The sequence below is a fragment of the Ranitomeya variabilis genome, chromosome 5, assembly GCF_051348905.1.
Source record: "Ranitomeya variabilis isolate aRanVar5 chromosome 5, aRanVar5.hap1, whole genome shotgun sequence".
NCBI classification, from domain to species: Eukaryota; Metazoa; Chordata; class Amphibia; order Anura; family Dendrobatidae; genus Ranitomeya; species Ranitomeya variabilis.
In genome coordinates, this window is record NC_135236.1 from 32,224,385 (window position 1) to 32,250,306 (window position 25,922).

General features: G+C 48.7%; 1 protein-coding gene across 8 annotated transcripts in view; it reads left to right on the forward strand.

Moving 5' to 3' along the window:
* Positions 1-25,922, forward strand: part of KDM6B (lysine demethylase 6B) — a 110,320-nt gene that overhangs the window by 71,367 nt on the left and 13,031 nt on the right. For 3 of the 8 annotated variants that reach the window (XM_077261644.1, XM_077261646.1, XM_077261645.1), the window contains 10 exons: positions 3,478-5,322; positions 16,176-16,254; positions 16,341-16,458; positions 16,634-16,732; positions 16,905-17,118; positions 17,264-17,356; positions 17,453-17,602; positions 22,470-22,607; positions 22,686-22,910; positions 22,996-25,556. In XM_077261644.1, coding sequence (XP_077117759.1) covers positions 16,346-16,458; positions 16,634-16,732; positions 16,905-17,118; positions 17,264-17,356; positions 17,453-17,602; positions 22,470-22,607; positions 22,686-22,910; positions 22,996-25,556 — 3,593 coding nt within the window. In that variant the 5' untranslated portion in view covers positions 3,478-5,322; positions 16,176-16,254; positions 16,341-16,345. Of the gene's footprint in view, positions 1-3,477; positions 5,323-11,319; positions 11,395-16,175; positions 16,255-16,340; positions 16,459-16,633; positions 16,733-16,904; positions 17,119-17,263; positions 17,357-17,452; positions 17,603-22,469; positions 22,608-22,685; positions 22,911-22,995; positions 25,557-25,922 lie in introns of those variants that run through there. The other 5 variants (XM_077261648.1, XM_077261650.1, XM_077261647.1 and 2 more) reach the window with 4 other exon arrangements.

A 25,922-nucleotide genomic window follows, 5' to 3' on the forward strand; every position in this document is an offset into this window, starting at 1 on the left:
ATGAGCTGTAACCTGATTGGCTCAAATGAGTAACATCATCGTGTTTTGATTTTTGCACCCCCCCTGTTGACCATAATGGGACGTCCACAAAATGGCTCCTTGCCTCTAGGTCAAGCAGGAAAAAATGGTAACTTCCATTCAATACAAATTAAAAGGTAGTCTATGGCAACCAATCAGGATGTAGGCTTCATCTTACAGTTTGCCTCAATAGTGTAAGAGCTGGAATCTGATTGGTTGATATGGGGCACATATATATATATATATATATTATATTATACTAGCTGTTTCCAGCCAGCTAACGCTCGGCATGCTCACTGCTATCTAATTAATGCTGCTGGTGATTAAACTAAAGTAAATAATGACAACATTCAATAGCGCTTACACAGGTGGTAAATTAACTTAAAATGAAGTTAATAACAATAGTGTGGTAATGTGGTGGGGGGGATTATGTGTGGTAATGTGGTGGGGGGCGGGATTATGTGTGGTAATGTGGTGGGGGGCGGGATTATGTGTGGGGGGGGCGGGATTATGTGTGGTGGGGGCGGGATTATGTGTGGTGGGGGCGGGATTATGTGTGGTGGGGGCGGGATTGTGTGGTGGGGGCGGGATTATGTGTGGTAATGTGGTGGGGGGCGGGATTATGTGTGGTGGGGGGCGGGATTATGTGTGGTAATGTGGTGGGGGGCGGGATTATGTGTGGTGATGTGGTGGGATTATGTGTGGTGATGTGGTGGGATTATGTGTGGTGATGTGGTGGGGGACGGGATTATGTGTGGTAATGTGGTGGGGGGCGGGATTATGTGTGGTGGGGGCGGGATTATGTGTGGTGGGGGCGGGATTATGTGTGGTGGGGGCGGGATTATGTGTGGTGGGGGCGGGATTATGTGTGGTGGGGGCGGGATTATGTGTGGTGGGGGCGGGATTATGTGTGGTGGGGGCGGGATTATGTGTGGTGGGGGCGGGATTATGTGTGGTGGGGGCGGGATTATGTGTGGTGGGGGCGGGATTATGTGTGGTAATGTGGTGGGGGGCGGGATTATGTGTGGTGGGGGGCGGGATTATGTGTGGTGATGTGGTGGGATTATGTGTGGTGATGTGGTGGGATTATGTGTGGTGATGTGGTGGGGGGCGGGATTGTGTGGTGATGTGGTGGGGGGCGGGTTTATGTGTGGTAATGTGGTGGGGGGCGGGTTTATGTGTGTTTTTTTTTATTTTGGGGGTTGTGTGGTAGATAATTTATGAACCCTCTCTCCCCCTCACACCCCCGTGCATCATGTTGCAGTGTCTGCTGTGCTGCATGAATGGAGACACTTTCCCCAGCGTGGAGCGCCTGCCAGCCTCCCCACTTCTGAGGTCAGCGCAACTAACCTGCCTTTTCCCCTGTGGTTTTGGTGCTTGCCAATCCTCCTGCTTTTGGGGTTGGCGTGCCTTTTAGCCACCCAATCCTCCTGCTTTTCAGGTGCCATCTACTCCCATCCACCCCTCATGCTTTTGGGGTTGGTGCCCCTATTCAAGCCCCCCCCTCACTCCCTTTTGCCTTCTGCCCCCCTCCCTCTGCCTTTGGAGTTGGAATGTCTGCCTATCCCCCACTTTTGGGGTTGGCGTGCCTTTTGGCCGCCCAGTCCTCCTGCTTTTGGGGTTGGCGTGCCTTTTGGCCGCCCAATCCTCCTGCTTTTGGGGTTGGCGTGCCTTTTGGCCGCCCAGTCCTCCTGCTTTTGGGGTTGGCGTGCCTTTTGGCCGCCCAATCCTCCTGCTTTTGGGGTTGGCGTGCCTTTTGGCCGCCCAATCCTCCTGCTTTTGGGGTTGGCGTGCCTTTTGGCCGCCCAATCCTCCTGCTTTTGGGGTTGGCGTGCCATCTGCTCCTATCCACCCCTCCTGCTTTTGGGGTTGGCGTGCCATCTGCTCCTATCCACCCCTCCTGCTTTTGGGGTTGGTGCCCCTATTCAAGCCCCCCCCTTCACCCCCTTTTGCCTTCTGCCCCCCCACCTCTGCGTTTGGAGGTGGAATATCTACCTATCCCCCACTTTTGGGGTTGGCATGCCTTTTGGCCGCCAAGTCCTCCTGCTTTTGGGGTTGGTGCCCCTATTCAAGCCCCCCCTTCTCCCCCTTTTGCCTTCTGCCCCCCCCCCCTCTGCTTTTGGAGTTGGAATATCTACCTATCCCCCACTTTTGGGGTTGGAGCGCCTATTCAAGCCCCCCCCCCCCCCCCCATTCACCCCCTTTTGCCTGCTGCCCCCCTTCTGCTTTTGGAGTTGGAGCGCCTGCCTGTCCCCCACTTTTGGGGTTGGTGCGCCTCTTGGGCACCCCTACAACCCTTTTTGCTTTTGTAGTAAGCATCACGTGGGTACGCTAGGATTTTCAGTTTTGCAACTTGCAATATTAAATCCTAACAAAAGAGGGAAATACAATCTTACAATATTTTTAACAATCACCGTGAAGATTTCCATCTAGGATTTATGCCACGGGTGTTCCTAAGCCAACCTGTCACATGTGAACGCTGGGCCCGCGTCCCATGCTAGACAGATGACACCCACAGGTGTCTTGTGTTCTTATAGTCAGTCGCACTCCCACCACCCCGCCAGTTTACCAGCTGCTTCTACTTTTGGACGGCTACCAAAAAAAGGAAGCGTGGCCGTATTGGTACCGCAGGTGTCCAGGGGCGGCCCGTCCGGCGTGATCTCCACAAGTCCATCTTTTAATTGCATTTGTGAAATGTGCTGCGCACTATGGGATTTTTAAAAAACATTATCCAGTTATACGGCTCTGTATCCGTCTACTTCTAAGGGGCGATCTAGCGTTGAACGGTAATGGGGTGCAACCTTGTTGTTAAAATCCATTACTTCCGGCTGGGCAGGAGGTGACGTACAAAAACATTTGTGCAAATTTCATTTTTTTTACTTGTGTATGCTAGAATTCCTTTAATCTGGCATTAAAGTAGCTGGATTATTAAGAAAAATTAATTAAAAAAAATTATCAGATGGCAGAATTTAATTATTTATTATTATTATTAAATATTTTTTTTGCAGTGTCTCTTGATGGATTCATTCTATTAAATTTTTAGTATTTAAAACGGATCCTTTACATGAATGGAGGGTCTAGAATTTCTGTATTTTATTTTTAGGTGAAAGTTCAATACAGTAGTGATATACAGGCATTGTGCAGAATTTTATAAGGCCGGCTTCATACCAAGGACGCGGTTTTACGCCATTATTTTGGCCACAAGACATGAACAACCTTTTTGACCCAGTATAATAGGTACTTGTATTGCTAATTCGGGCGCTGTGACATGCAGGCATAATACAGGTGTAAGAAATGCACCAGCATTACACTAGTGTGACAGACGCTTGGCTATGTACAGCTGTAGCACAGTTTCTACAACTATTTCAAATTCCATAAAAAAGTGAAAAAAGGGAAGATTTTTTTAAAATTTATTTCCTTTTGGTGCTGTTCCTTTTTTAATTTAGTATTGCTCAACAGGTTCCTTTTGTGGAAAAGGGGCAACCAGTGCCATGTACAGCACCTCAACCCAGCCCTGAGGAAAAGACCCGATCATCTGCAGGTCTTATCCTGGGACTTGGCAGCACTCATCACCCTCAACTGAGCTGAGAACTCTTCATTACTCCTCCATGCACTTGCCCCTGCTCTACCTCCAGGCCGCGATCTTAGGCAGCTTAATCGAGCGAGAAAAAAGCATTCAGTGGGCTAAAGTAACGCTAATTTTGTTTTTGGGCTAAAAAGGGCTCCGTTGATTGACACAGTAGGTAAGGTCTACAGAATTCAAAAAGGTGTATTTGTATTGTAGGGGGTGGCAATGGGGTAAACGGTAGGGGCTGGCATTATTGCTCTGGTGGGCATCTTTATAATAGCAAGTAGGTTTTACCGCCTGTAGAGGAAGGACCTGATGCCATTTTTGTTTTTGTTTTTCGAGGGGGGCTATTAAAATGAATAATAATCTGCAATTCCATGGCAACTTTTTCTTTTAGTCAAACCCCCAAGAACATGTTGGACTGTTTTGGTTATTGGTGAAGCATAAAGACCACCATATACCTAAGATGACTGTTGGACAAACAATGGTTCTATTTTCCCAAACACAATGCCCGCCAGGCCAGTGCTTTTGTCCGGTAGTCCAAAAGGATCGAAAGACTGAAATCAGATCTGCAAGATCCTTAACTCCCCCAATAATTGTTCTTGGCGCCCGTAGACTCGGCTGAACCTCGCCGATCTCAAAATTGTTGTATATGGGGAGACTTAAGAAAACCTGGCAGTATATACATATTAAAGACTATCTACCTGACCTCCATATACACATGAACGCTCAGTTAGGCCGACCTTTCATGTATTTTCAACTGGGCAAGAGGAGAATGTCTCTAAGACGCCATTGAAATTCCAGATTCCCTTCTCTCCCCTGACCTGTTTGTCGGGAGGGCCCCATACACATCAGGCAGTCTGCCGGTCCCGCTCAAATCGTTGGGTTCTGCTGACTTTCATCTAATGTGTCTAGGGACCTTAACAGTCAGAAAGATCCAACATGGCCTTGAAGGTGAACATTTAAGAAGACCATTATAATGCATGTGGGAAACTTTAGAAATCCCCTTTGAGTAAAATTTTTGTCTTGCAGATGGACAAACTTTGTCTAAATAAAGTTTATTGAAAAAGTTTTGCACATCAAAGTTGGCTATAGTGACCTCGGCAACCTATAAAATCCACTAGGACTCTGGTTGCTATGGGTAACGAGGCCTAGTTTTCTGATTCACACTGTGATCTCTTCAACAAACTTTATGTAAACTAACGCACAACTTTTTTTTTCAGGGGGAACAATTGTAGTTGTTTTTTTTTTCTTTTTTTTCAACAAAGTGGACAAATTCTGTTGTCGTTTTCAGGGTTTTGTTTTCCTAGATTTATGAGAATAGCCAGTTATTTAGCGTTAGTGGCCGAATTTGTCCCCTTTGTTGAAACTGTTAAAATGTTCTGCTTTTGTCTCATTTCTAGCAGGAGAAAGTCCTTGAAGCTTTGACTGTCTGATATCTTATTGACATGGCCCTTGTGGCTTTCCATTGTAGTGGAACTACTAGTCCCAGCATTCACTGACAGCTGGAAACCGCAAGATTTATTCCTGTGTCATATTATATTTTGTATATTGTTATTGCTGAATTCTGTATTTTAGCACTGACCCCCACGCACTGCGACCATCACGACTTCTGATCTCACACACACTCACTACGCTGATTTCTTTGCCTCCACTAATCCTGTTTGTTTTGTCTGCAGGGTATGTCGTACGCTCTGCTTTGATATCAAATCTGGCCCTTCGCCTTCGAGGACACGGTGAGTTTGATGCATTCATGTTGGATCCTGTTTTATGTGATTTTTAAAATGTATTCAAGTGAAAAATTGAAATAGACCTTAGACCAAAACCTCAAGTTTATGGTCCCCGTACGAGACCCCTGCCATACAGAGCCCAAATCATGCTTTCCGTCTAAACAAATCCCAAAGCAGGCTCCACCATCTGTAAGGGATCAAAGATTAGGTCTCCCCTCCACTCATCTTTATAGATTCCAGCCTAGACCTTCCCAATTTGCCCATCTATCCTGGACCTAGACTTGACCCGTCCCCTTCCTGCCTAGACTGCACCCTCCACCTTCCTGCTCATCTATCCTGGACCTTACCCCTTCCTGCCAATTTATCCTGAGACTAGACTGAACCCTCCCTCTTGCCACCCATCTGTACTGGGCCTAGACTGGACCCTTTCCCTTGCTGCCCAGCAGGCCTGGACTGGACTTGTCCCCTTGCCGCCCAGATGTTCTGGGCCTAGACTGTACTCTCCTCGTTGCTGTCCTGGGCCTCGACTGGACCCTCCCCCCCTCGCCACCCAGTTGTCCTGGGCCTAGACTGGACACTCCGTCGCACTGCCCAGATGTCCTAGACTAGACCTCCCCCCTCGCCGCCCACCTGCCTTGGGCCTAGACTTGACCCTTCCTCCTCGCCACCGAGCTGTCCTGGGCCTAGTCTGGACCCTCCCTCCAAGCCGCCCAGCTGTAGTGATGAGCGACTATACTCGTTGCTCTGGTTTTCCCGAGCAATCTTGGGTGGTCTCCGAGTATTTGTTAGTGCTCGGAGATTTAGTTTTTGTTAACGCAGCTGCATGATTTACAGCTGCTAGCCAGGCTGAAAAGTTGTGGGAGTTGCCTGGTTGAAAACATATGGGGGTTGCCTGGTTGCTAGGGAATCCCCACATGTAATCAAGCTGTCTAGTAGCCGTAAATCATGCAGCTGCTTCGAGGGAAAACAATCTTGGAGCAGTCACAAATACTCGGAGACCACCCGAACGTGCTCGGGAAAACCTGAGCAATGAGTATACTCGCTCATCACTACCCAGCTGTCCTGGGCCTAGACTGCACCCTCCCCCCTTCACCGCCGAGCTGTCCTGGGCCTAGACTGTACCCTCCCCCCTCGCTACAAAGCTGTCCTGGGCCTAGACTGGACCCCCCCCTCGCCACAGAGCTGTCCTGGGCCTAGACTGGACCCCCCCCCCCTCGCCACAGAGCTGTCCTGGGCCTAGACTGCACCCTCCACGAGCTGTCCTGGGCCTAGACTGGCCCCTCCACCCTCGCTACCAAGCTGTCCTGGGCCTAGACTGGACCCCCCTCGCCACAGAACTGTCCTGGGCCTAGACTGCACCATCCCCCTTCGCCACCGAGCTGTCCTGGGCCTAGACTGGCCCCTCCACCCATTCTACCAAGCTGTCCTGGGCCTAGACTGGCCCCACCACCCATTCTACCAAGCTGTCCTGGGCCTAGACTGGCCCCTCCACCCATTCTACCAAGCTGTCCTGGGCCTAGACTGGACTCCCCACACCACAGAGCTGTTCTGTGCCTAGACTGCACCCTCCCCATTCGCCACCGAGCTGTCCTGGGCCTAGACTGGACCCTACTCCCTCGCCACCCAGCTGTCCTGGACCTAGACTGAACCATCGCCGCCGAGCTGTCCTGGGCCTAGACTGAACCCTTTCCCCTTTAGCTGAACCCCACTCAGAAATTCAGATGTAACTGCAGCAAAAATGGTTATCCCTCCACCCATAAATCACACTCCTGGGTATCCAAGTAGCTGAGCTATGGGAGCGGTTTGGTCATGGCTTTTCCCTTGGATACATTCTGAATTGATGTTTTGTGGTCTAACAAATCAACACTTTCCTAAATGTCTTCCTCCTTGCCATGCCTATAAGAATCTGAGGTATGAGCTGCTGTTTGCTGAGGTCCTCAAACTGTGGACCTATCTTGGCTGTGCTTGGCCTAGCTGTGACTGTAGTCACCGGTAGGGGACATATCACTGATGGTCCAGGTAATCTCAGTGTTCCCTACATGATGGACGGCTGGCCAATGCATGTCTACAAAGGGAACTCAACAGCTCCTTGTACCTCCGCTTCCGGAAGTCCATCACATTGATGGAGCCTAATAATACACATCGGTGTGAGATAATCTCAGATACCCACAACGATTTTACGCTGACTTACCAATGTGTTAACTGCAGTACTTTTCCACAATCTGGCAGATTCCCATTTACCTGCACGATTCCAGGCTCTCTTCCAGCATCCTGGAAATTTTTCTGGGCTTGCGTTACAGGAACAGAGCCACATAGGTTACATCATTTGTAATCCGCCCTGGTAGTGATAAGCCGTCAGATACATTGGCCTCTACTAAAGGGCCCGACAAAGTGGCTTCTGGGGAGCCCAAATCTATTTAGTGCTACATACCTTTTTAAGGCGTCTTCTTTGCCAGCCTGAAGCTTTTAAGATTTTAACCTCTGCTTTCGTGGTCTACGGGATTGCTGGAAATTGCCAAGTGCTATCCAGCAGTCCCATGGACAATGATTGGTGTGGCGGTTAAACAGGTACTCCCATCACCAAGATCCTATCCCTATTTCCATCTCAACGATGCTATCCCAATATGTAGTAGGTGTAGTAATATTAGCAAATACCCCCAATTAGAAATGTATTATAGCTCTTCTGATGAGCTATGTCGTTTACCCCACGTGCAGAGCATTGCAGTAGCTTAGGTATCATATTATTCATAGTATTATAACTATGGATACCTAAGCTACAGCAGTGCCCTGCACATGGGGTAAGTGGCATAACGAATCAGAAGAACTATACTACATTTCTAATTGGTGTATTTGCTAATATTATTATTATTACACCTACTACATATTGGGATAGCATAGTTGAGATGGAAATACCCCTTTAAGCATGCGCAACTTCATGTCATTCAGGGTGAGCCTATTCCTGAGTTCCAGGGCTGTTGACTCCACCAAAATGGGCTATGACTCCCGACTCCACAGCCCTGCTGAGTACTACTCTCAGGATTTCTGGGGTCCAAGCAGCTAGACCCATACTGATACGTAAATTACCCTAATTCTGAGACCATCCCTTTATGTGTGGTCGTAAAATGTCAGACTATCTAAGTAGACTTCGTTTCATGTGCTGACTGAAGACTTTCCAAGAGGGAAGGAGACGGTTCTCCATTCCTAACTGTGCAGAAGACCCACTCAGAAATGAACCATTCTTTTCTATATTTCCACCATGTTGTTGTTAAACAAAAAAAAAATGGATTGGTCGTTCATTCTAGTTGTTGGAGTGAGAGGGTATAATCGACGGCTGTATATTGACCCTATTAGCGGTGTGAGGGTTGGTGTTCAATGTTGGTCCTACAATGGTGGTTTTCAGGTTTGTTGTAGACCTTGCTTGGGAGGTGCTGACCTTTTTTAGGTGCCGTTGTGTCCATTATAGAGTACATGATAGACCAATGACCTATTCGAACATCTTAATATTTCATAAGAGTAACAAATAAGACCCCACAAGGCCTAAATAAATTACCAAAAGGCAGAGCCTGAATGTGTAAAGAGGTCTCACAGGTCTACAAACTGACATGAGCCGGCACTCCATTCTAAGAATTCTTCCACATTTGGTGGAAATTGCGGGCCTTCTGTGACTTAGATCAAGTGGTGACAGTTAGGATTTACAACCTTCGACTAGAATAAAATAGTGAAGGAATCGGGGTATCTTTTGCTCATAGTCTTGTATGTCGATAGTATACTATACTGTAATATCACCAGGATGAGCTTTTTTCAGATTGCCGAAAGGGGGATAACAGGGAGAGGCTCTTGGTAAAGGCAATTCTCTAATTCGTAGATTGATCTAAAGGGCGCAATTAAACCTCTTCTCTACCCCTCAGTTATTTGAGTCCATCCTGGAAATTTAGGTCACTTTTTAAGGACCCTCGAAAGCCTCAAGCAGATAATTTGAGATCTATGATTGGTCCTCTGTATATTAAGGGTGACTCCGATAACTTTTACTTGTTCTTCCACCCGAGTTCGTCACGTACTCGTTATGTCACACGCATTTGCGACACTTCTCGGAGACTTGTGAAAGTTTTAATGTAAAGGAGAAGTGTTTGTACCATCGGTTTCTGAGAAAAAAAAAAGTTACCGTGGTTATGGGAAAAGGGGTTGCTGCTCTGCGGCAGAGACGGACGCTCTACAGGTTTAGTGGAAAACAAATTGAACCGAAAAGCTCTTCGTCAACTGTATGGGTCAAACCCCTTTTTTAGGACAACCTCTAATAACCTTTCTATCTATGACTCTTCAAAATCTAGTGCTGTATGTAGTAGTCACGTGGGGGGCAAAAAAAAAAAAAAAGTTCCCGTCTTAGTCACAGCTTTCCCTCGGATACTATTTCGAGAGAGACTGTTCTGGGACTATTTATAATCGGAGCTATTTTTGTTCCAGCCAAGTTTTTTATTTTTTTAGGAATAGTGATCCATTCGGGTCCTGACGTTGCGTTACGACTGGATGACGCTTTCGCCCTCCTACGCCCCCTCTGTGGTGGGGGAAAAAGGGGAACAGAATGTCTCGCCTCACGGTGCAGACGGTGTACAGTGATCTCATGTGTCGTAAATAGATATGTGGAGATAAGCCCAAGATGGACATAATACGTGCGTGAAATACTACTCTGAGCCCCCCGCTTCCCAAACTTCTGCCCCCTATTCTTCTTTCTACAACCCCCCCCCTTTTTTTGCCTGTCTCTGTTCTTTCTGCGTATCCCCCTGCTTCTTCCTTTCTTTGTCTACCCCCCCAGTACTATGTCGCGTTTCCTCCTCCTCCCCAAATTCAACCCCATCGTTTGTCTCCCCGCCTCATGCCTCTCGCCCCCCTGTCTTCTGCTTGCTTTTCTGTCAGAAACTTCTTCCTGCCGCTCTCCCTCCTCCCACATCTGTCTTTCGCCTCTCTCCATTCTTTCTTTTCCTCGTTCTCCTTTGTCTCTCTCTCCCCTCTCGTCCCTTCCTCTGTGTTTCTCTGATGTCACTTCCTTCCCCCCTCTCCTAACATTGTAGTCTTCTCATGTCTCACTGTATCTATGGAGGCGACATCCCTCCACCCCTGTCTTAAGCCCCCAACGTCGTCTTAAGCCCCCAACGTCATCGTCATTCGTCAAGACACCTGCCTACACTAGTGCCCGGGTCGTTGAACGCCCCTTTGGATCCTCTTCCTACAATCCAACATCAATCCTTCGAGTGCTTTTGACTTGACCCTCAGGTGTCTACAGATGGTCCTACGAGTAAAGATTTGTCTAATCAAACTCGTCGATCACGAACAAAAATTCTCCAGATCCTAAGACTTTTCTCGCTTATTTAATCTCACGGTTGACCAAGAATGCCAATTTTTTTCTTAATTTTTGTTTTATTGTCAGTCTCCTCACAAGATTTGGGCAAACCCCTTAAGTCCAACAAGAAGTTAATTTCCTAAAATGTTTTGTATGTGTTGTAATAACGTGGTCGTGACCGACCATCGGAATGTTTTGAGCTTCCCTCTAACGACAGATCTTCCACTCTTTGCCGGCTAGTTGGCGCGCTCTTGTAGCTCGCGCTGTCAGAAATAAGTTTACGTAGTTGACTGTTGTCGGTCGTTGACTCTTTTCTACCTTAAATCTTTTAAGCACAGTCCGTTCCACCTTTAAAAAAAAAAAAAAAAACGAAGAGTGGGCCGGGAGTGGGAGTGGTGTGTGGTCAGGGAATCCCGGGTGGGTGTGTGTCTCGGGGTTGTAGTGACATCATCAGTGTCCCTTTAAACTTGACTCCGGGGAGAGATGGCGGAGGTGAGGGAAGGCGGAGCTTGGTGGGGGAAGAAGAGCGTGAGAGAACAAACGATAAACTCATAATGAGCAAGCTCGCAGTCGAGAGCGAGCGGGACCGTGCTGGAACCACGGCTGTGCTGCTCTGAAGTCGGTCGTCTTGTCTTTACCGGTAGCTGTCTGTCACTTACAACTTGTCCAGGCGGAGTGTGAGGAGCCGGGTACTAAACTGCTTTTGAAGACCTTTCCGTGGCAGCTGTCTCTTTGTCCTGAAGGTGAGTGACAGCTGAGTTCCTGGCTTGTGTTCACAGTGTGCTACTCTCGGGTTATGCAGTCAGTCGGCGAAAAACGCTGCGGAAACGCATCAAAATCCACAACCTGTGCACATAGCCTTAGGGTATCACAGCTTTGACCTGTCTAATTAATTCCTCTTTCTCGGAAGCCCTCGGACAGTCTCTTGCACTTGCTCGTTATATTTCCGTCTCTTGACACAGCTTTTCCTACAGCTCACTTAGTTTGTGCCCCCCTCCTCTCTCCTTCCTGATTTCAGCCTGGCTTACATTGTCCGTCACTTCCTTTGTCTAGCAGTCTCATTGTCCGCATCTCTCACCCTTCTGGCTGGCTGTCTCTCACATGCCTAACCGGTTTCTTCTGTGCAGTCTAGCTGTCACCAGCTGCCTCTTTCTGTTGGTGTCTCGCTCTTCCCCCCCCCGCCGTTGTGTTGAGCACGCGCTCTCGCGCACAAGATGTCGCTCTTCTGTGTCGTTGTACGGTCATGTGATCGCCTAACCCCTTGTCCGCCAGTCCCCATTCATCCCATGGTCCGGTCTCCTTCCCCAGCTTTAAGTATTAAACCCCTTCACACTTACCGAGGGTTCGTCTACGAAAAACACCCCGATGACGCACTGGGGAAGCCCCGACCAAACATTGTATGTGGGCGGAGGGGATGATACGGGAAAATTAAGGGGAATGTAGACTTTTTAATTTTTTTTTAAACGTTAGTGACGGATAGTGCGTATATACAGGTCATGGTGTAATAGTGTATATACCGGACCTGGGCTGTGTATATACAGGTCACGGTGTAATAGTGTATATACCGGACCTGGGCTCTGTGTATATACAGGTCACGGTGTAATAGTGTATATACCGGACCTGGGCTGTGTGTATATACAGGTCACGGTGTAATAGTGCATATGCCGGACCTGGGCTCTGTGTATATAGAGATCACGGTGTAATAGTGTATATACCGGACCTGGGCTGTGTGTATATACAGGTCACGGTGTAGTAGTGTATATACCGGACCTGGGCTGTGTGTATATACAGGTCACGGTGTAATAGTGTATATACCGGACCTGGGCTGTGTATATACAGGTCATGGTGTAATAGTGTATATGCCGGACCTGGGCTGTGTATATACAGGTCACGGTGTAATAGTGTATATACCGGACCTGGGCTGTGTATATACAGGTCATGGTGTAGTAGTGTATATACCGGACCTGGGCTGTGTGTATATACAGGTCACGGTGTAATAGTGTATATACCGGATCTGGGCTGTGTATATACAGGTCACGGTGTAGTAGTGTATATACCGGACCTGGGCTCTGTGTATATACAGGTCACGGTGTAATAGTGTATATACCGGACCTGGGCTGTGTATATACAGGTCATGGTGTAATAGTGTATATGCCGGACCTGGGCTGTGTATATATACAGGTCATGGTGTAATAGTGTATATACCGGACCTGGGCTCTGTGTATATAGAGATCACGGTGTAGTAGTGTATATACCGGACCTGGGCTCTGTGTATATACAGGTCACGGTGTAATAGTGTATATACCGGACCTGGGCTGTGTATATACAGGTCATGGTGTAGTAGTGTATATACCGGACCTGGGCTGTGTATATACAGGTCACGGTGTAATAGTGTATATGCCGGACCTGGGCTGTGTATATACAGGTCACGGTGTAGTAGTGTATATACCGGACCTGGGCTGTGTGTATATACAGGTCACGGTGTAATAGTGTATATACCGGACCTGGGCTGTGTATATACAGGTCATGGTGTAATAGTGTATATGCCGGACCTGGGCTGTGTATATATACAGGTCACGGTGTAATAGTGTATATACCGGACCTGGGCTCTGTGTATATAGAGATCACGGTGTAGTAGTGTATATACCGGACCTGGGCTGTGTGTATATACAGGTCACGGTGTAGTAGTGTATATACCGGACCTGGGCTCTGTGTATATAGAGATCACGGTGTAGTAGTGTATATACCGGACCTGGGCTGTGTGTATATACAGGTCACGGTGTAGTAGTGTATATACCGGACCTGGGCTCTGTGTATATAGAGATCACGGTGTAGTAGTGTATATACAGGTCACGGTGTAGTAGTGTATATACCGGACCTGGGCTCTGTGTATATACAGGTCACGGTGTAGTAGTGTATATACAGGTCACGGTGTAGTAGTGTATATACCGGACCTGGGCTGTGTGTATATACAGGTCACGGTGTAGTAGTGTATATACAGGTCACGGTGTAGTAGTGTATATACCGGACCTGGGCTCTGTGTATATAGAGATCACGGTGTAGTAGTGTATATACAGGTCACGGTGTAGTAGTGTATATACCGGACCTGGGCTCTGTGTATATACAGGTCACGGTGTAGTAGTGTATATACAGGTCACGGTGTAGTAGTGTATATACCGGACCTGGGCTCTGTGTATATAGAGATCACGGTGTAGTAGTGTATATACAGGTCACGGTGTAGTAGTGTATATACCGGACCTGGGCTCTGTGTATATACAGGTCACGGTGTAGTAGTGTATATACAGGTCACGGTGTAGTAGTGTATATACCGGACCTGGGCTCTGTGTATATACAGGTCACGGTGTAGTAGTGTATATACAGGTCACGGTGTAGTAGTGTATATACCGGACCTGGGCTCTGTGTATATACAGGTCACGGTGTAGTAGTGTATATACCGGACCTGGGCTGTGTATATACAGGTCATGGTGTAATAGTGTATATACCGGACCTGGGCTGTGTGTATATACAGGTCACGGTGTAATAGTGTATATACCGGATCTGGATGCCGTCTTGTGTATACAGTTCTTACGTAGGCATGGGTCTCCATGGTTACTGATCACACGCCCTCTGTGTAGTCTGCAAATATCAGGTCTTGGCCAGAAATCTGTGTAATCGGCTGAATGAAATACAGGGCGAGTTATATGTCCGGTGTGAGTTCGCCCAGCAGCCGGGCCGGCTGTGTGTAGTCATCATCGTCTGTACCTGTCAGGGGGTAGTCATCATCTTCCCATCATCATCATCTTCCCATCATCTGAGGCACAGAGAGGAAGTTTTCCAGTCACTGAGTCTGTAGTTTTTGTCCCCCGTTTCTTCGCTCCGGGGAAGGGTTAATGAGCGCACACGTGTCTGTGTAGTGAGTGGTGGGTGACACAGCGGAGGTGTGTACTGCGAGAACACCGCGTCACCGAGTGTGACCACCGGGGAAGCTGAGTCAGCGAGTGTGGGCAGCCGTGTCGTCATACAGCAAGTGCACCCCACACACCCCAACACGGCCGTCACCCCAGAGCCAGCACCATCTGTATCACCCTGCAGGGGGAGGAGACTCACAGCTCCTGTCTGTATCACCCTGTAGGGGGAGGAGACTCACAGCTCCTGTCTGTATCACCCTGCAGGGGGAGGAGACTCACAGCTCCTGTCTGTATCACCCTGCAGGGGGAGGAGACTCACAGCTCCTGTCTATCACCCTGTAGGGGGAGGAGACTCACAGCTCCTGTCTGTATCACCCTGCAGGGGGAGGAGACTCACAGCTCCTGTCTGTATCACCCTGCAGGGGGAGGAGACTCACAGCTCCTGTCTGTATCACCCTGCAGGGGGAGGAGACTCACAGCTCCTGTCTGTATCACCCTGCAGGGGAAGGAGACTCATAGCTCCTGTCTGTATCACCCTGCAGGGGGAGGAGACTCACAGCTCCTGTCTATCACCCTGCAGGGGGAGGAGACTCACAGCTCCTGTCTGTATCACCCTGTAGGGGGAGGAGACTCACAGCTCCTGTCTGTATCACCCTGCAGGGGGAGGAGACTCACAGCTCCTGTCTATCACCCTGTAGGGGGAGGAGACTCACAGCTCCTGTCTGTATCACCCTGTAGGGGGAGGAGACTCCCAGCTCCTGTCTGTATCACCCTGCAGGGGGAGGAGACTCACAGCTCCTGTCTGTATCACCCTGTAGGGGGAGGAGACTCACAGCTCCTGTCTGTATCACCCTGTAGGGGGAGGAGACTCACAGCTCCTGTCTGTATCACCCCGTAGGGGGAGGAGACTCACAGCTCCTGTCTGTATCACCCTGCAGGGGGAGGAGACTCACAGCTCCTGTCTGTATCACCCTGCAGGGGGAGGAGACTCCCAGCTCCTGTCTGTATCACCCTGTAGGGGGAGGAGACTCCCAGCTCCTGTCTGTATCACCCTGCAGGGGGAGGAGACTCACAGCTCCTGTCTGTATCACCCTGTAGGGGGAGGAGACTCACAGCTCCTGTCTGTATCACCCTGTAGGGGGAGGAGACTCACAGCTCCTGTCTGTATCACCCTGTAGGGGGAGGAGACTCACAGCTCCTGTCTGTATCACCCTGTAGGGGGAGGAGACTCACAGCTCCTGTCTGTAGCACCCTCCAGGGGGAGGAGACTCCTAGCTTCTATCTGTATCACCCTGCAGGGGGAGGAGACTCGCAGCTCCTGTCTGTATCACCCTGTAGGGGGAGGAGACTCATAGCTCTTCCCATCTGTATCACCCTGCAGGGGAAGGGGCTTTCGTCAGACCTTTCTGAGGGCGTCAGGGTGTCCGCACTGACCCCAGACCTCATCATGTCCTCTGTATCCAGCTTTCACAGTAATATGATTTGTTGGTCGCCCCCTGGTGTCTTCAGTGGGAATCTTATTACAATCCTGTGTAATTTTTTTTCCCTTACACTGCCCTCTAGTGTCTGATTGTGAGAAGACTCCTTTTTCAACTTCTTTTCCTTTTTTTCCGCAGACTTTCTTGGTGATCGAGGAAATGATGCTCCCCCCGCTGCCTCTGCACCTCGACCTGTGAAGCCCCTCTGATTGAAACGGTATTTTTTTTTATTTTATCTCGTTTTTTTCATGTATTTGTCGTGAGTTACCTGATGCCTGTAACGTCGCTGTGCTCTTCCCGCAGTCTGGATGTATCGCTCACAGGACCAGTTTGGTTCCCGCTTTCCCCGCGACCCCTTCATCAGTGGAATTAACTCCTCATGGAACCCTGCTCACCCCCGAGCATGGCTCCCGTCGGGCAGGTGAGGGTGACGGTTGTGGTGGTTTTTCCTGCTGGGAATAGATGGTGATATCGCGTCTTCGCTATAGAGCAGTTAACCATTTGTCTGCTGGGGGCATTGCCGGGTGTGTTCGATGTGCCTTTACCTTACCTTCTGCCATTGCTTCCCCCTCTGTCTCCTCCTGTCTCGCTCGCAGATGCTCTACCAACCTTAACCAACCTCTGCTGCCCCCACACTTATCGTCTAGTCATGGGGCAAACATTGGCCACCCCAGCAAACCCTATTACCCTCACGGGTAAGTGTCTGAGTGCGGCCTGTGATCTCGTACTATGAAGCTTGCCTCGCTTTGTCCTCAGGCCTCGGTGGTTTATCGCCAGCGCCTGGTATTCTTGCTCCGACTGCCAGACCCCCATTATTTGTCTACTTAACATTTTGATCCTTTTTGTTTCTCCGCTCCTGTCCTTCAGCTCTCCGCCCGGCCATCGCTTCGGGAAGTTAGAGCGGGTGCACTCCTGCGTCCAGCTCCTCTTGCGCGATGAGCAGCAGCCGCAGATCTGGGAGCAGCTGGGGCAGATCTACGAATCGGAGCAGGAGCTGGAGGACGCGGTGCGCTGCTACCAGGCTGCCGCCCGCTACCACGGAGGCTACGAGCTGAATGCTCACATCTCCCGGCTGCAGCAGGTACAGGGGCTCGCCAGACTCTTTTTGTCGCTACCATACACAAACCATTTCCTACACTTCCTTTTCGGTCAGTTTGGGGGACGTTTCGGCTTCTTTGCGCCCCTTCTTCTTTTCTCTTCTGATGATATATTTTTTTGTCTTTTAGACTCACCTATGGAACCTGCACTCTGCCCCTCCGCACCATCGGCCCAAATCTCTGCCTCGCTTACAGCAAGTGTGGGACCTGATGCAGCACGAGGTGAGAGGAGCAGAATGGTGGAGGCGTCTACACAAGTCCTGATTAGGGGTAAATGGGTTTAATCACTTTTTTTTTTTTTTACTTATCCTTTTTTAGCAAAAAAGACATTTTGTAGGAAAAAGAGGACCCCCGCCATTAAAGCGTCCTGTTCCCAGCGCCGATCCATCAACACTCCAGTCACCCCCTCACAGTCAGATTGGAGATGAGCAGCCTATGAAGAGGAGACGGAGCGGAAGTCCCGAGCAGGTGAGAGCGGCATTATGTACCTCGGTGGTTTTGGCCCCTTCTCTAAAGGCTGATAGTATTCAATTTCTTACATCTCTATGGGATGAAATATTGTTTTTTTTTCTTTGCTGTCAACCTCTTTGGTCCTACCCCCTCAACAAGTGCGGACATTTCTAAAGCCCAGCAAGGCACTTGGCTACAACCTGCTGCAATTGCATAACTGTGACCTCAGAGCAGTCTTCTGGGGCTGGCTGTGACTACGTGACCTCAGAGCGTCGTCTTCTCGGGTCAGGAATGATTGTGACTACGTGACCTCAGAGCGCGGTCTTCTGGGGCTGGCTGTGACTACGTGACCTCAGAGCGCCGTCTTCTCGGGTCAGGAATGATTGTGACTACGTGACCTCGGAGCGCGGTCCTCTGAGGCCAGCTGTGACCTCAGAGCACAGTCTTCTGGGGCCGGCTGTGACTACGTGACCTCAGAGCGCGGTCTTCTGGGGCCGGCTGTGACTACGTGACCTCAGAGCGTCGTCTTCTCGGGTCAGGAATGATTGTGACTACGTGACCTCAGAGCGCGGTCTTCTGGGGCCGGCTGTGACTACGTGACCTCAGAGCGCCGTCTTCTCGGGTCAGGAATGATTGTGACTACGTGACCTCAGAGCGCGGTCTTCTGGGGCTGGCTGTGACTACGTGACCTCAGAGCGCCGTCTTCTCGGGTCAGGAATGATTGTGACTTGGTGACCTCGGAGCGCGGTCTTCTGGGGCCAGCTGTGACCTCAGAGCACAGTCTTCTGGGGCCGGCTGTGACTACGTGACTTCAGAGCGCAGTCTTCTCTGGACGGGCATGATTGTGACTTGGTGACCTCGGAGCGCGGTCTTTTGGGGCCGTCTGTGAGTATATGACCTCAGAGCGTGGTCTTATCGGGTCAGGGATGATTGTGACTACGTGACCTCAGAGCGCCGTCTTCTGGGGATGGCTGTGACTACATGACATCAGAGCGCGATCATCTCCGATCAGGGATGATTGTGACTACATGACCACGGAGCGCGGTCTTTTGGGCCGGCTGTGACTACATGAAATCAGAGCGCGGTCTTCTCGGGTCAGGGATGATTGTGACTACATGACATCAGAGCGCGGTCTTCTGGGGACGGCTGTGACTATATGACCTCAGAGCGTGGTCTTGTCGTGTCAGGGATGACTGTGACTATATGACCTCAGAGCGTGGTCTTGTCGTGTCAGGGATGACTGTGACTATGTGACCTTAGAGTGCGGTCTTCTGGGGACGGCTGTGACTACGTGACCTTAGAGTGTGGTCTTCTGGGGTCAGAGATGGTTATGACTACATGACCTTGCTGCGCAAATATTGTCACAATCTTCACCGCTTTGACATCATGTATACATTAAGAACATGGAAGAGGCCAGTTGAAAGAACTGGGAGCACAGGTGGTCTTCTCATCCATCTAAATGGATTGCCATGGAACAAGGCGGTGGAACAAGATTCTATAGGTAAACAACTGGCTATGTCGATGGTGCCATCATTAAGGTTTTGGATTTCTGGATCACGGAGTGAATTACATATGCAATGGACTAGAGAAGGGCTGCACCTTACCAAGACTGGAGAACACCTATTTGAAAGTCGCATTGCTACACTCATCAGGAGAGCTTTAAACTAGAAAATTGTGGGAAGGGAAGTAGAAGGCCAGGTAAAATCATGCAGCGAGTAAATACTATGGAGAACTCTTAGAAATGTTAAGGAAGAACAAAAACAAAAAAAAAAACAGAATAATAAAAATATTGGAGAAAGAGAGATTGATCACAAATTAAGATGCTTCTATACAAATGCAAAGAGCATGGGCAACAAACAAAGAGAATTGGAGCTACCAACGCAGGAAAAGAAATATGTAATTGGCCTCACTGAAACTTGATGTGATGATACTCATGATTGTATTCCAATTTATTTCCAAGAAACAGACATAAGAAATGGGGAGGAGGTGTCACATTGAATGTTAGAAAAGCATATATCTCCACAGAGATCCAAGCTTCAGAGACTGGTAGTTCTGTGGAAACTGTTTAAGAATACAATGAGAGAACTACGGAAAGGGCACCATTGTAGGCGTTTACTACTGGCTACCTGGGCAAGCTGAAGATATGGATGAACTCTTAATCAGATGGCCAAAAGGCAGGAATAGAAGGCATTTAAGGAAACCAGGATGGATGAACACAAAACTTTAAACATTTCTTTCTTCCTTTTTAGCATGTGTTTATCAAATGGAAAATGGGGAGGCATGTCTAAAGAATATAATGTTGTCTGCAGAACCTCCAGGACACGCATCAGATTATCTAAAGCTGATAATAAATTAAGGCTTGCAAGAGATGTGAAAAGCAAGAAGAGAGGATTTTGGGGGTATGTTAAAAGTAAAAGAAAAGTCAAAGATGCTATAGGATTTTTATAGGATGAAAAGGTGAAGTGGTCGAAAATGATGTCCAGAAGGCCAAACTTTTAAATTCCTATTTTGTATCTGTTTCTCTCAAAAAGTAAATGTAACATCAACTGCTCTTTACGGTGCCATCGAAGGAATAAAAGAATCCACACTATATATAAACAAAAAGATGGTGAGGGAACACTTTGCTAATTTACATGAATTTACATCTCCTGGTCCAGATGAATTATATCCCAGGGTACAGATAGTTAGCAAAGGAAATTGCATAACCTCTAGCCAGAATCTTTGAAAATCCTGGAGAACAGGAGAAGTCCCTAAAGATTGGAGAAGGGCAAATGTTGTCCCTATTTTTTTTAAAAAAGGAAAGATGATGGAGCCAGCAATTACAGGCCATTGAGCCTTACTTCTATACCAGGAAAGAGATTTGAACAAATTGTTAAACAGCATTTATGCAAATACTTGGATAAGGATACAGTAATTAACCAGAGACAGCAGGGGTTTGTAGCAAACGAGTCATGCCAGACTAATCTAATTTCCTTCTATGATTGATTCGCTGACTGGGTGGATCAGGGAAATGCGGTAGATATAGAATATCTACGATTTGAGCAAAGCATTTAATTAAGTATCTCATACTATCCTTATTGAAAAAAATGACTAAGTATGGGATTGACAAGGCTACGGTTAGGTGGATTCATAACTGGGTCAGTGATCATACTCAGAGAGTGGTAATAAATGGCTGCATATAGTTGGAAGAGTGTCTCATGTGGGGAACCGCAAGGCTCTGTCCCAGACACAGTGTTGTTCAACATCTTTATTGATGATTTAGCCTAAGGAATTGAGGGTAAACTGAGTACATTTTCTTGGAGATATAGCTAACACTAGAAAAGACAGAGGGAGGATTCAGAAGGATCTAAACAAACTGTAACTGTGGGAGCAACTAACAGAATGGTTTTTAAGAGGGAGAAATGCAAAGTCCTATATCTGGGCAAGAAAAATGAATAAAGAATGGGAGGAATAGGGCTAAGCAACAGCACATGTGAAAAAGACTTGGGTATACTAATAGATCATAAACTGAACATGAGTCAAGTGTGATGCAGCAGCAAAAAAAGGCAGACACAATCCTGGGATATAATAATAATAATAATAATAATAAATTTTTATTTCTATAGCACCAACATATTCAGCAGCACTTTACATTTTAGAGGGGACTTGTACAGACAAAAGACATTACTGAATAACAATAATCACTTAAAACCGATAACAAGGAGTGAGGGCATTGCTCGCAAGATTACAATCTAAGGGTTTTATTAACAGAAGCATATAGAATAGATCACGTGAACTAATTATCCCCCTCTACTCCTCCTTGGTCAGGCCTCATCTGGAATATTGGGTCCAGTTCTTGGTACCACATTTAAAGAAGAAAAAAAAAAAAAAACATACAAAAACTGGATCAAGTTCAGTGAAGAGCTACCAGGATGGTGAGCGGACTGCAAAGTATGTCCTACAAGGAACGGTTAAAGGATTGAAAAAAGTTTAGCCTGCAAAAAAAAGACTGAGAGGAGACTAAATAGCTGTCTACAAATACCTGAAGGGATGTCAGTGTAACTGTAGAGGAATCATTATTATCATTTGCACATGAAAACCCAAGAAGCAATGGAATGAAACTAAAAGGGAGAAGATACAGATTAGATATTAGAGAAAACTTTTTGACAGTTAGGGTGATCAATGAGGGGAACAGGCTGCCACGAGAGGTGGTGAGTTCTCCTTCAATGGAAGTCTTCAAACAGAGGCTGGACAGGCATCTGTCTGAGATGGTTTGGTGACTCCTGCATTGAGCAGGGGGTTGGAGATGATGACCCTGGACGTCCCTGCTAACATTCTATGAATCTATGACATAAGAACGCAGTCTACTGGTTTCTGCTGTGACCAGATTACCACAGAGCACCATCTTCTGGGGTCGGGGACTGCAGTGACTACGTGACTTCAGAGCATGGTCTTCTGGCTTTGGGACCGTGGCTATGGGATGTTGCTTTGGGAGTATGGGCTGCAGAAAAATGTGAGGTGGACTACCTTGGCTTGCTGAACAGGCAGGACCAAAGGGGTGCAGCTTTGAGCACAGTAGAGAAGGCATAGATGTACCTGTTCAGTCGCTTTGGCCTTCAGAATGGCTCCCAGTCATCACCATCTTTGTACTTCCATCTTTGTGGCTAGGCTTCATAAGAGACCATCATTTTTACCACATACTGCATGAAAAAAATCAAAAGCGCAAAACGAGTCTTAGCCTGGTCTTCAGCGGGTTCCCCAGCCTTGCATAGTGGCGTTATAGAGTGGCTATTTACCTGCAGTTTCTCACGCTCTGCGGGGGAGGTTATTTGCACAGTGAGATCACGTACGTGATATTGTTTCTCGCCGAGGCGGACTGTCATTTTTTCATCATCTTGTGTTCCAGCAAAGAAGAGGTAACCCCGGTCTGCATTCTCCTCCAGTCCCGGTGGGTCCCGGGAACGTTTACCATCAAGCATCCGGAAAATCTAACGTCTGGAACCCACTGAACCACGAGGCCTGGGGGGAGCGGCGGGAGAGACAGGTGAGTTGCCGTTGCAGATCAGCCATTAGTCCCGTAGAATGAACTGCGCCATCATTCCTTTTTTTTTCCTTTTTCCAGGATCCCCGTATTCCACCCCATGTTCCCCCTTATTCTTCATACTGCCCCCCACGTCCACCACCACCACTACACCAGCAGCCCCGCCCTCCAAGTGACCTTAGTGAGGCTCGGTGTCAGAGGTCACCTGCGGAGGTCATTCCAGCACCACCTCCTCTCCACGTGCCTTACGACCAGAGAAGACCCCGCATCCCTACACACAAGACCTCTCGGCCTGAGGTGCCCCCTGTAAGTCAACCCGCCACATCAATTTTAGCTGTTTTTTTTCCCACATAAATCTGCTTCAAAACTGATTTTTATAATTGTCTTTCAGCCCCCCGATCGCTATCCGACCCCAGCAGTGGACACCACCACAGTCAGTATCTGCCCACCCTCGGAAGAGCGTGACCCACCCAAACCAATATGCCCTCCGCTCAAACCCCAGCAATCTTCCACCCCTTCGCTCCAGCAAAACTGGGTGCCGGCAGCGGTCATCAAGGAGGAGGCAAAGAGTGAAGATGAACTGGAGGAGATTCTGTACGGGGAGGGTCACTGCACCGTCAAACAAGAAGGTTACTATCCGTCTCGCGATACCCCATCGGGGGGAAACGTCTTTGATCATCGAACTCAGGGCATCACCACCAGCAAAGTCAGGCCTAGGTCTGAGGCCTTCCAGGATGCCAACCTGGATCATGTACTCAAAAGCCTGCAAAAAATGGATGAATCTGGGTTATTTGCCCCAAAGAAAGAGGAGGTAATGGAACAGGAGATTAGGAAAAGCCCTCTGACCCAAGAGCTGGACATGAAAGGCAAACATGGGCTCTCGATGTCTGAGGGCAGCTATTCGGGAGGAAAAAGCTCACCATCTGGGGAGGACAAAGCCTCATTCTGTTCCTCCTCTACAACCTACCACAAAGATACCTCAGGAAACCTTCAGGTGCTGGGTTTAGCCGCTCCACACACGGCGCCCTCTTCAGTCTCGACTCCCAAGTCTCTAAGTCCGAAACCAGCAGAGAGCAAAGAAATGGAGGAAATCAAAGATCATCCCTCCGGATGCAATCAGCTCTTTAACTTTCCCACGGGACAGATGGCAGAGCCCTTCGAAGAATCTACAGAGTTCTCCAAAATTTTACCCGATGGGCTGGACGACATCATGAAGATGCTGGACGAGTCTATAGAAAAGGAGGAAGGGAGTGGTGGTGGCTCTAGTGACGACGAGGACTTTAATACTACCCCAGCCTCTCCAGTCTGCCCACCACCGCTGCCAGCAGAGACCAGAGCAACGCCGCACCTCAAAGGTCCAGCTCAGACTAATATCTCAAGCAACCCCCTTTCTGGTGCCAAACCACCGGAGCCCAAATCTGGGGAGGTGTATACTTACTATGGACCTAAAAAAGCAATATTGGGGCAAGAAGCTGTTAGCGAAGCCAAACCAGCTCAGCATGGGGCCAACAGTGTCCTAAAGTCCCTGGCGAGTGTTCTGGAGGGGCAGAAGTATTCCTACCGTGGAGGACACCGCCTCAAAACTGGAGGAGGGTCGTCCTATTTTACTGGTGCTACTATGGTGAGCAAGCGTAACGTTGACCCGTACACTGCGCAATCTACCTCACACCGGGCTTGGGACTCCAAGATTGGAGCCGCACCTACCTCAGATGTGACCGGACGGGAAGGGGTGGGAGCAACGAGACCCGGGGTCCGCACTGAGACGGATATTTTGGAGGACATAGCACGTGCTTGTGAGACATTAGTAGAAGGCACAAAGGCATCTGGAAGCAGTTCCCGGGAGGAGGAAAATGAAGATGAAAAAGGACCCGATGACGCAGCGGAAAAAAAACTTGACCACATTTGGGGTGCTGAAAAACAAGACCACACTACTAAAGTTAAACCAGAAATTGTCTATGGGGCTGATAACCCTGATAGTGGGACTGGGAAAAAACTCAAAGCCTCCGGTGTAAAGGAGGAAGCCAAGAACGTGACCGAGAAGAGTCCAGAAGCGAAGATGACAGATGGGAAAGGGGATCGTTTGAAGGAAACAGAAACGACTGAACCAGTGCCGAAACATAGCAAGTTACTGGATGTAGACCTGAGGAAGGTATTTAAGGTAAAGTTACCTGCCGAGAAGACTGAAGTCCCTCCGGCTACATCAGTTGGAGAATGTACCTCCAAGGAGATTGCGAAGACTGATGCCTCTTTGGAGAAACACCATAGAAGCGCCGGACGGGAATCGCCCAAGAAATGCTCAGAGAGCCAGAAAAGCTATGAAAGCACCTCATCCGAAATGCCACACTCACAGAGCGACAGCCGAGTTTCACCAGGGGATTCGCCCAAGTTGGCTGCTGGCGAAACGCAAGGAGAGAGCGCAAAAGGGGTGGAAACAGAGAGACCTCAGGAGAGGATAATGCTCTCTCTACCTGCCCCAACACGAAGTAAGGATGAAGGTAGAAAGAAAGACAGGAGGCATCGGAAATCAAAGAGGGACCGGAGCCGACGATCGAAAGAACGGCGGTCCCAGAAAGATAAGGAAAGGCAAGTGTTGGGCAACCTGGACCTTCAAAGTCAGAGCAGAGATGCTCCAAAGTCATCGAAGCAAGGAGAACGAAGAAAGGTAGAAGGTGGTGGGAGAAGGTGCGCGGAGGACGGCCATCACAACCAGTCCTCCTCACCCGCACCGCCCGTCTCTACACCAGCTCCTGCTTCCCACGGGACACCAAATTCTGACCTGCTGAAAATGAGACCATTCACTGAGGGACCACCCAAGGAACTAAAGATAAGACTGATAAAGGTGGAGAGTGGGGACCGCGAAACCTTCATCGCATCGGAGGTGGAGGAGAAGAGGTTACAAGCGAGTGAACTGACAGTCAACCATACCGCTGCCGAAATCATCAAGGCCACAAAGTGAGTGCTTTGCAGGGAGTGGTCTGAGGGTGGCACACCTTGGGAGGTCTTTTAGCTTGTTGCTTCTTTGAGATGTAATTCTAGACTCCTTAAGTGTTGTTTAGCTGCGTCCCCATTGGTCCTTGATGACCACCGACATCCGCAGCGGTTGCCAGGCAGACGGACAGATATGACTAGTTGCGTTCCCTGTGAACTTCAGTGTAGTGAGGGGAGGTGGCGCTCGATGACCCTGAATTTGCTGTTAGGAGGCGAGACAGAGTAACGGAGAGAACATTGTGTTCTCTGGCCTTGGCGGCTTCAGGATCCATCCCTGCTGAATGATTTGTGGGGTTAGATGACGGCGGACATCGCTTCATCTGATGAGAG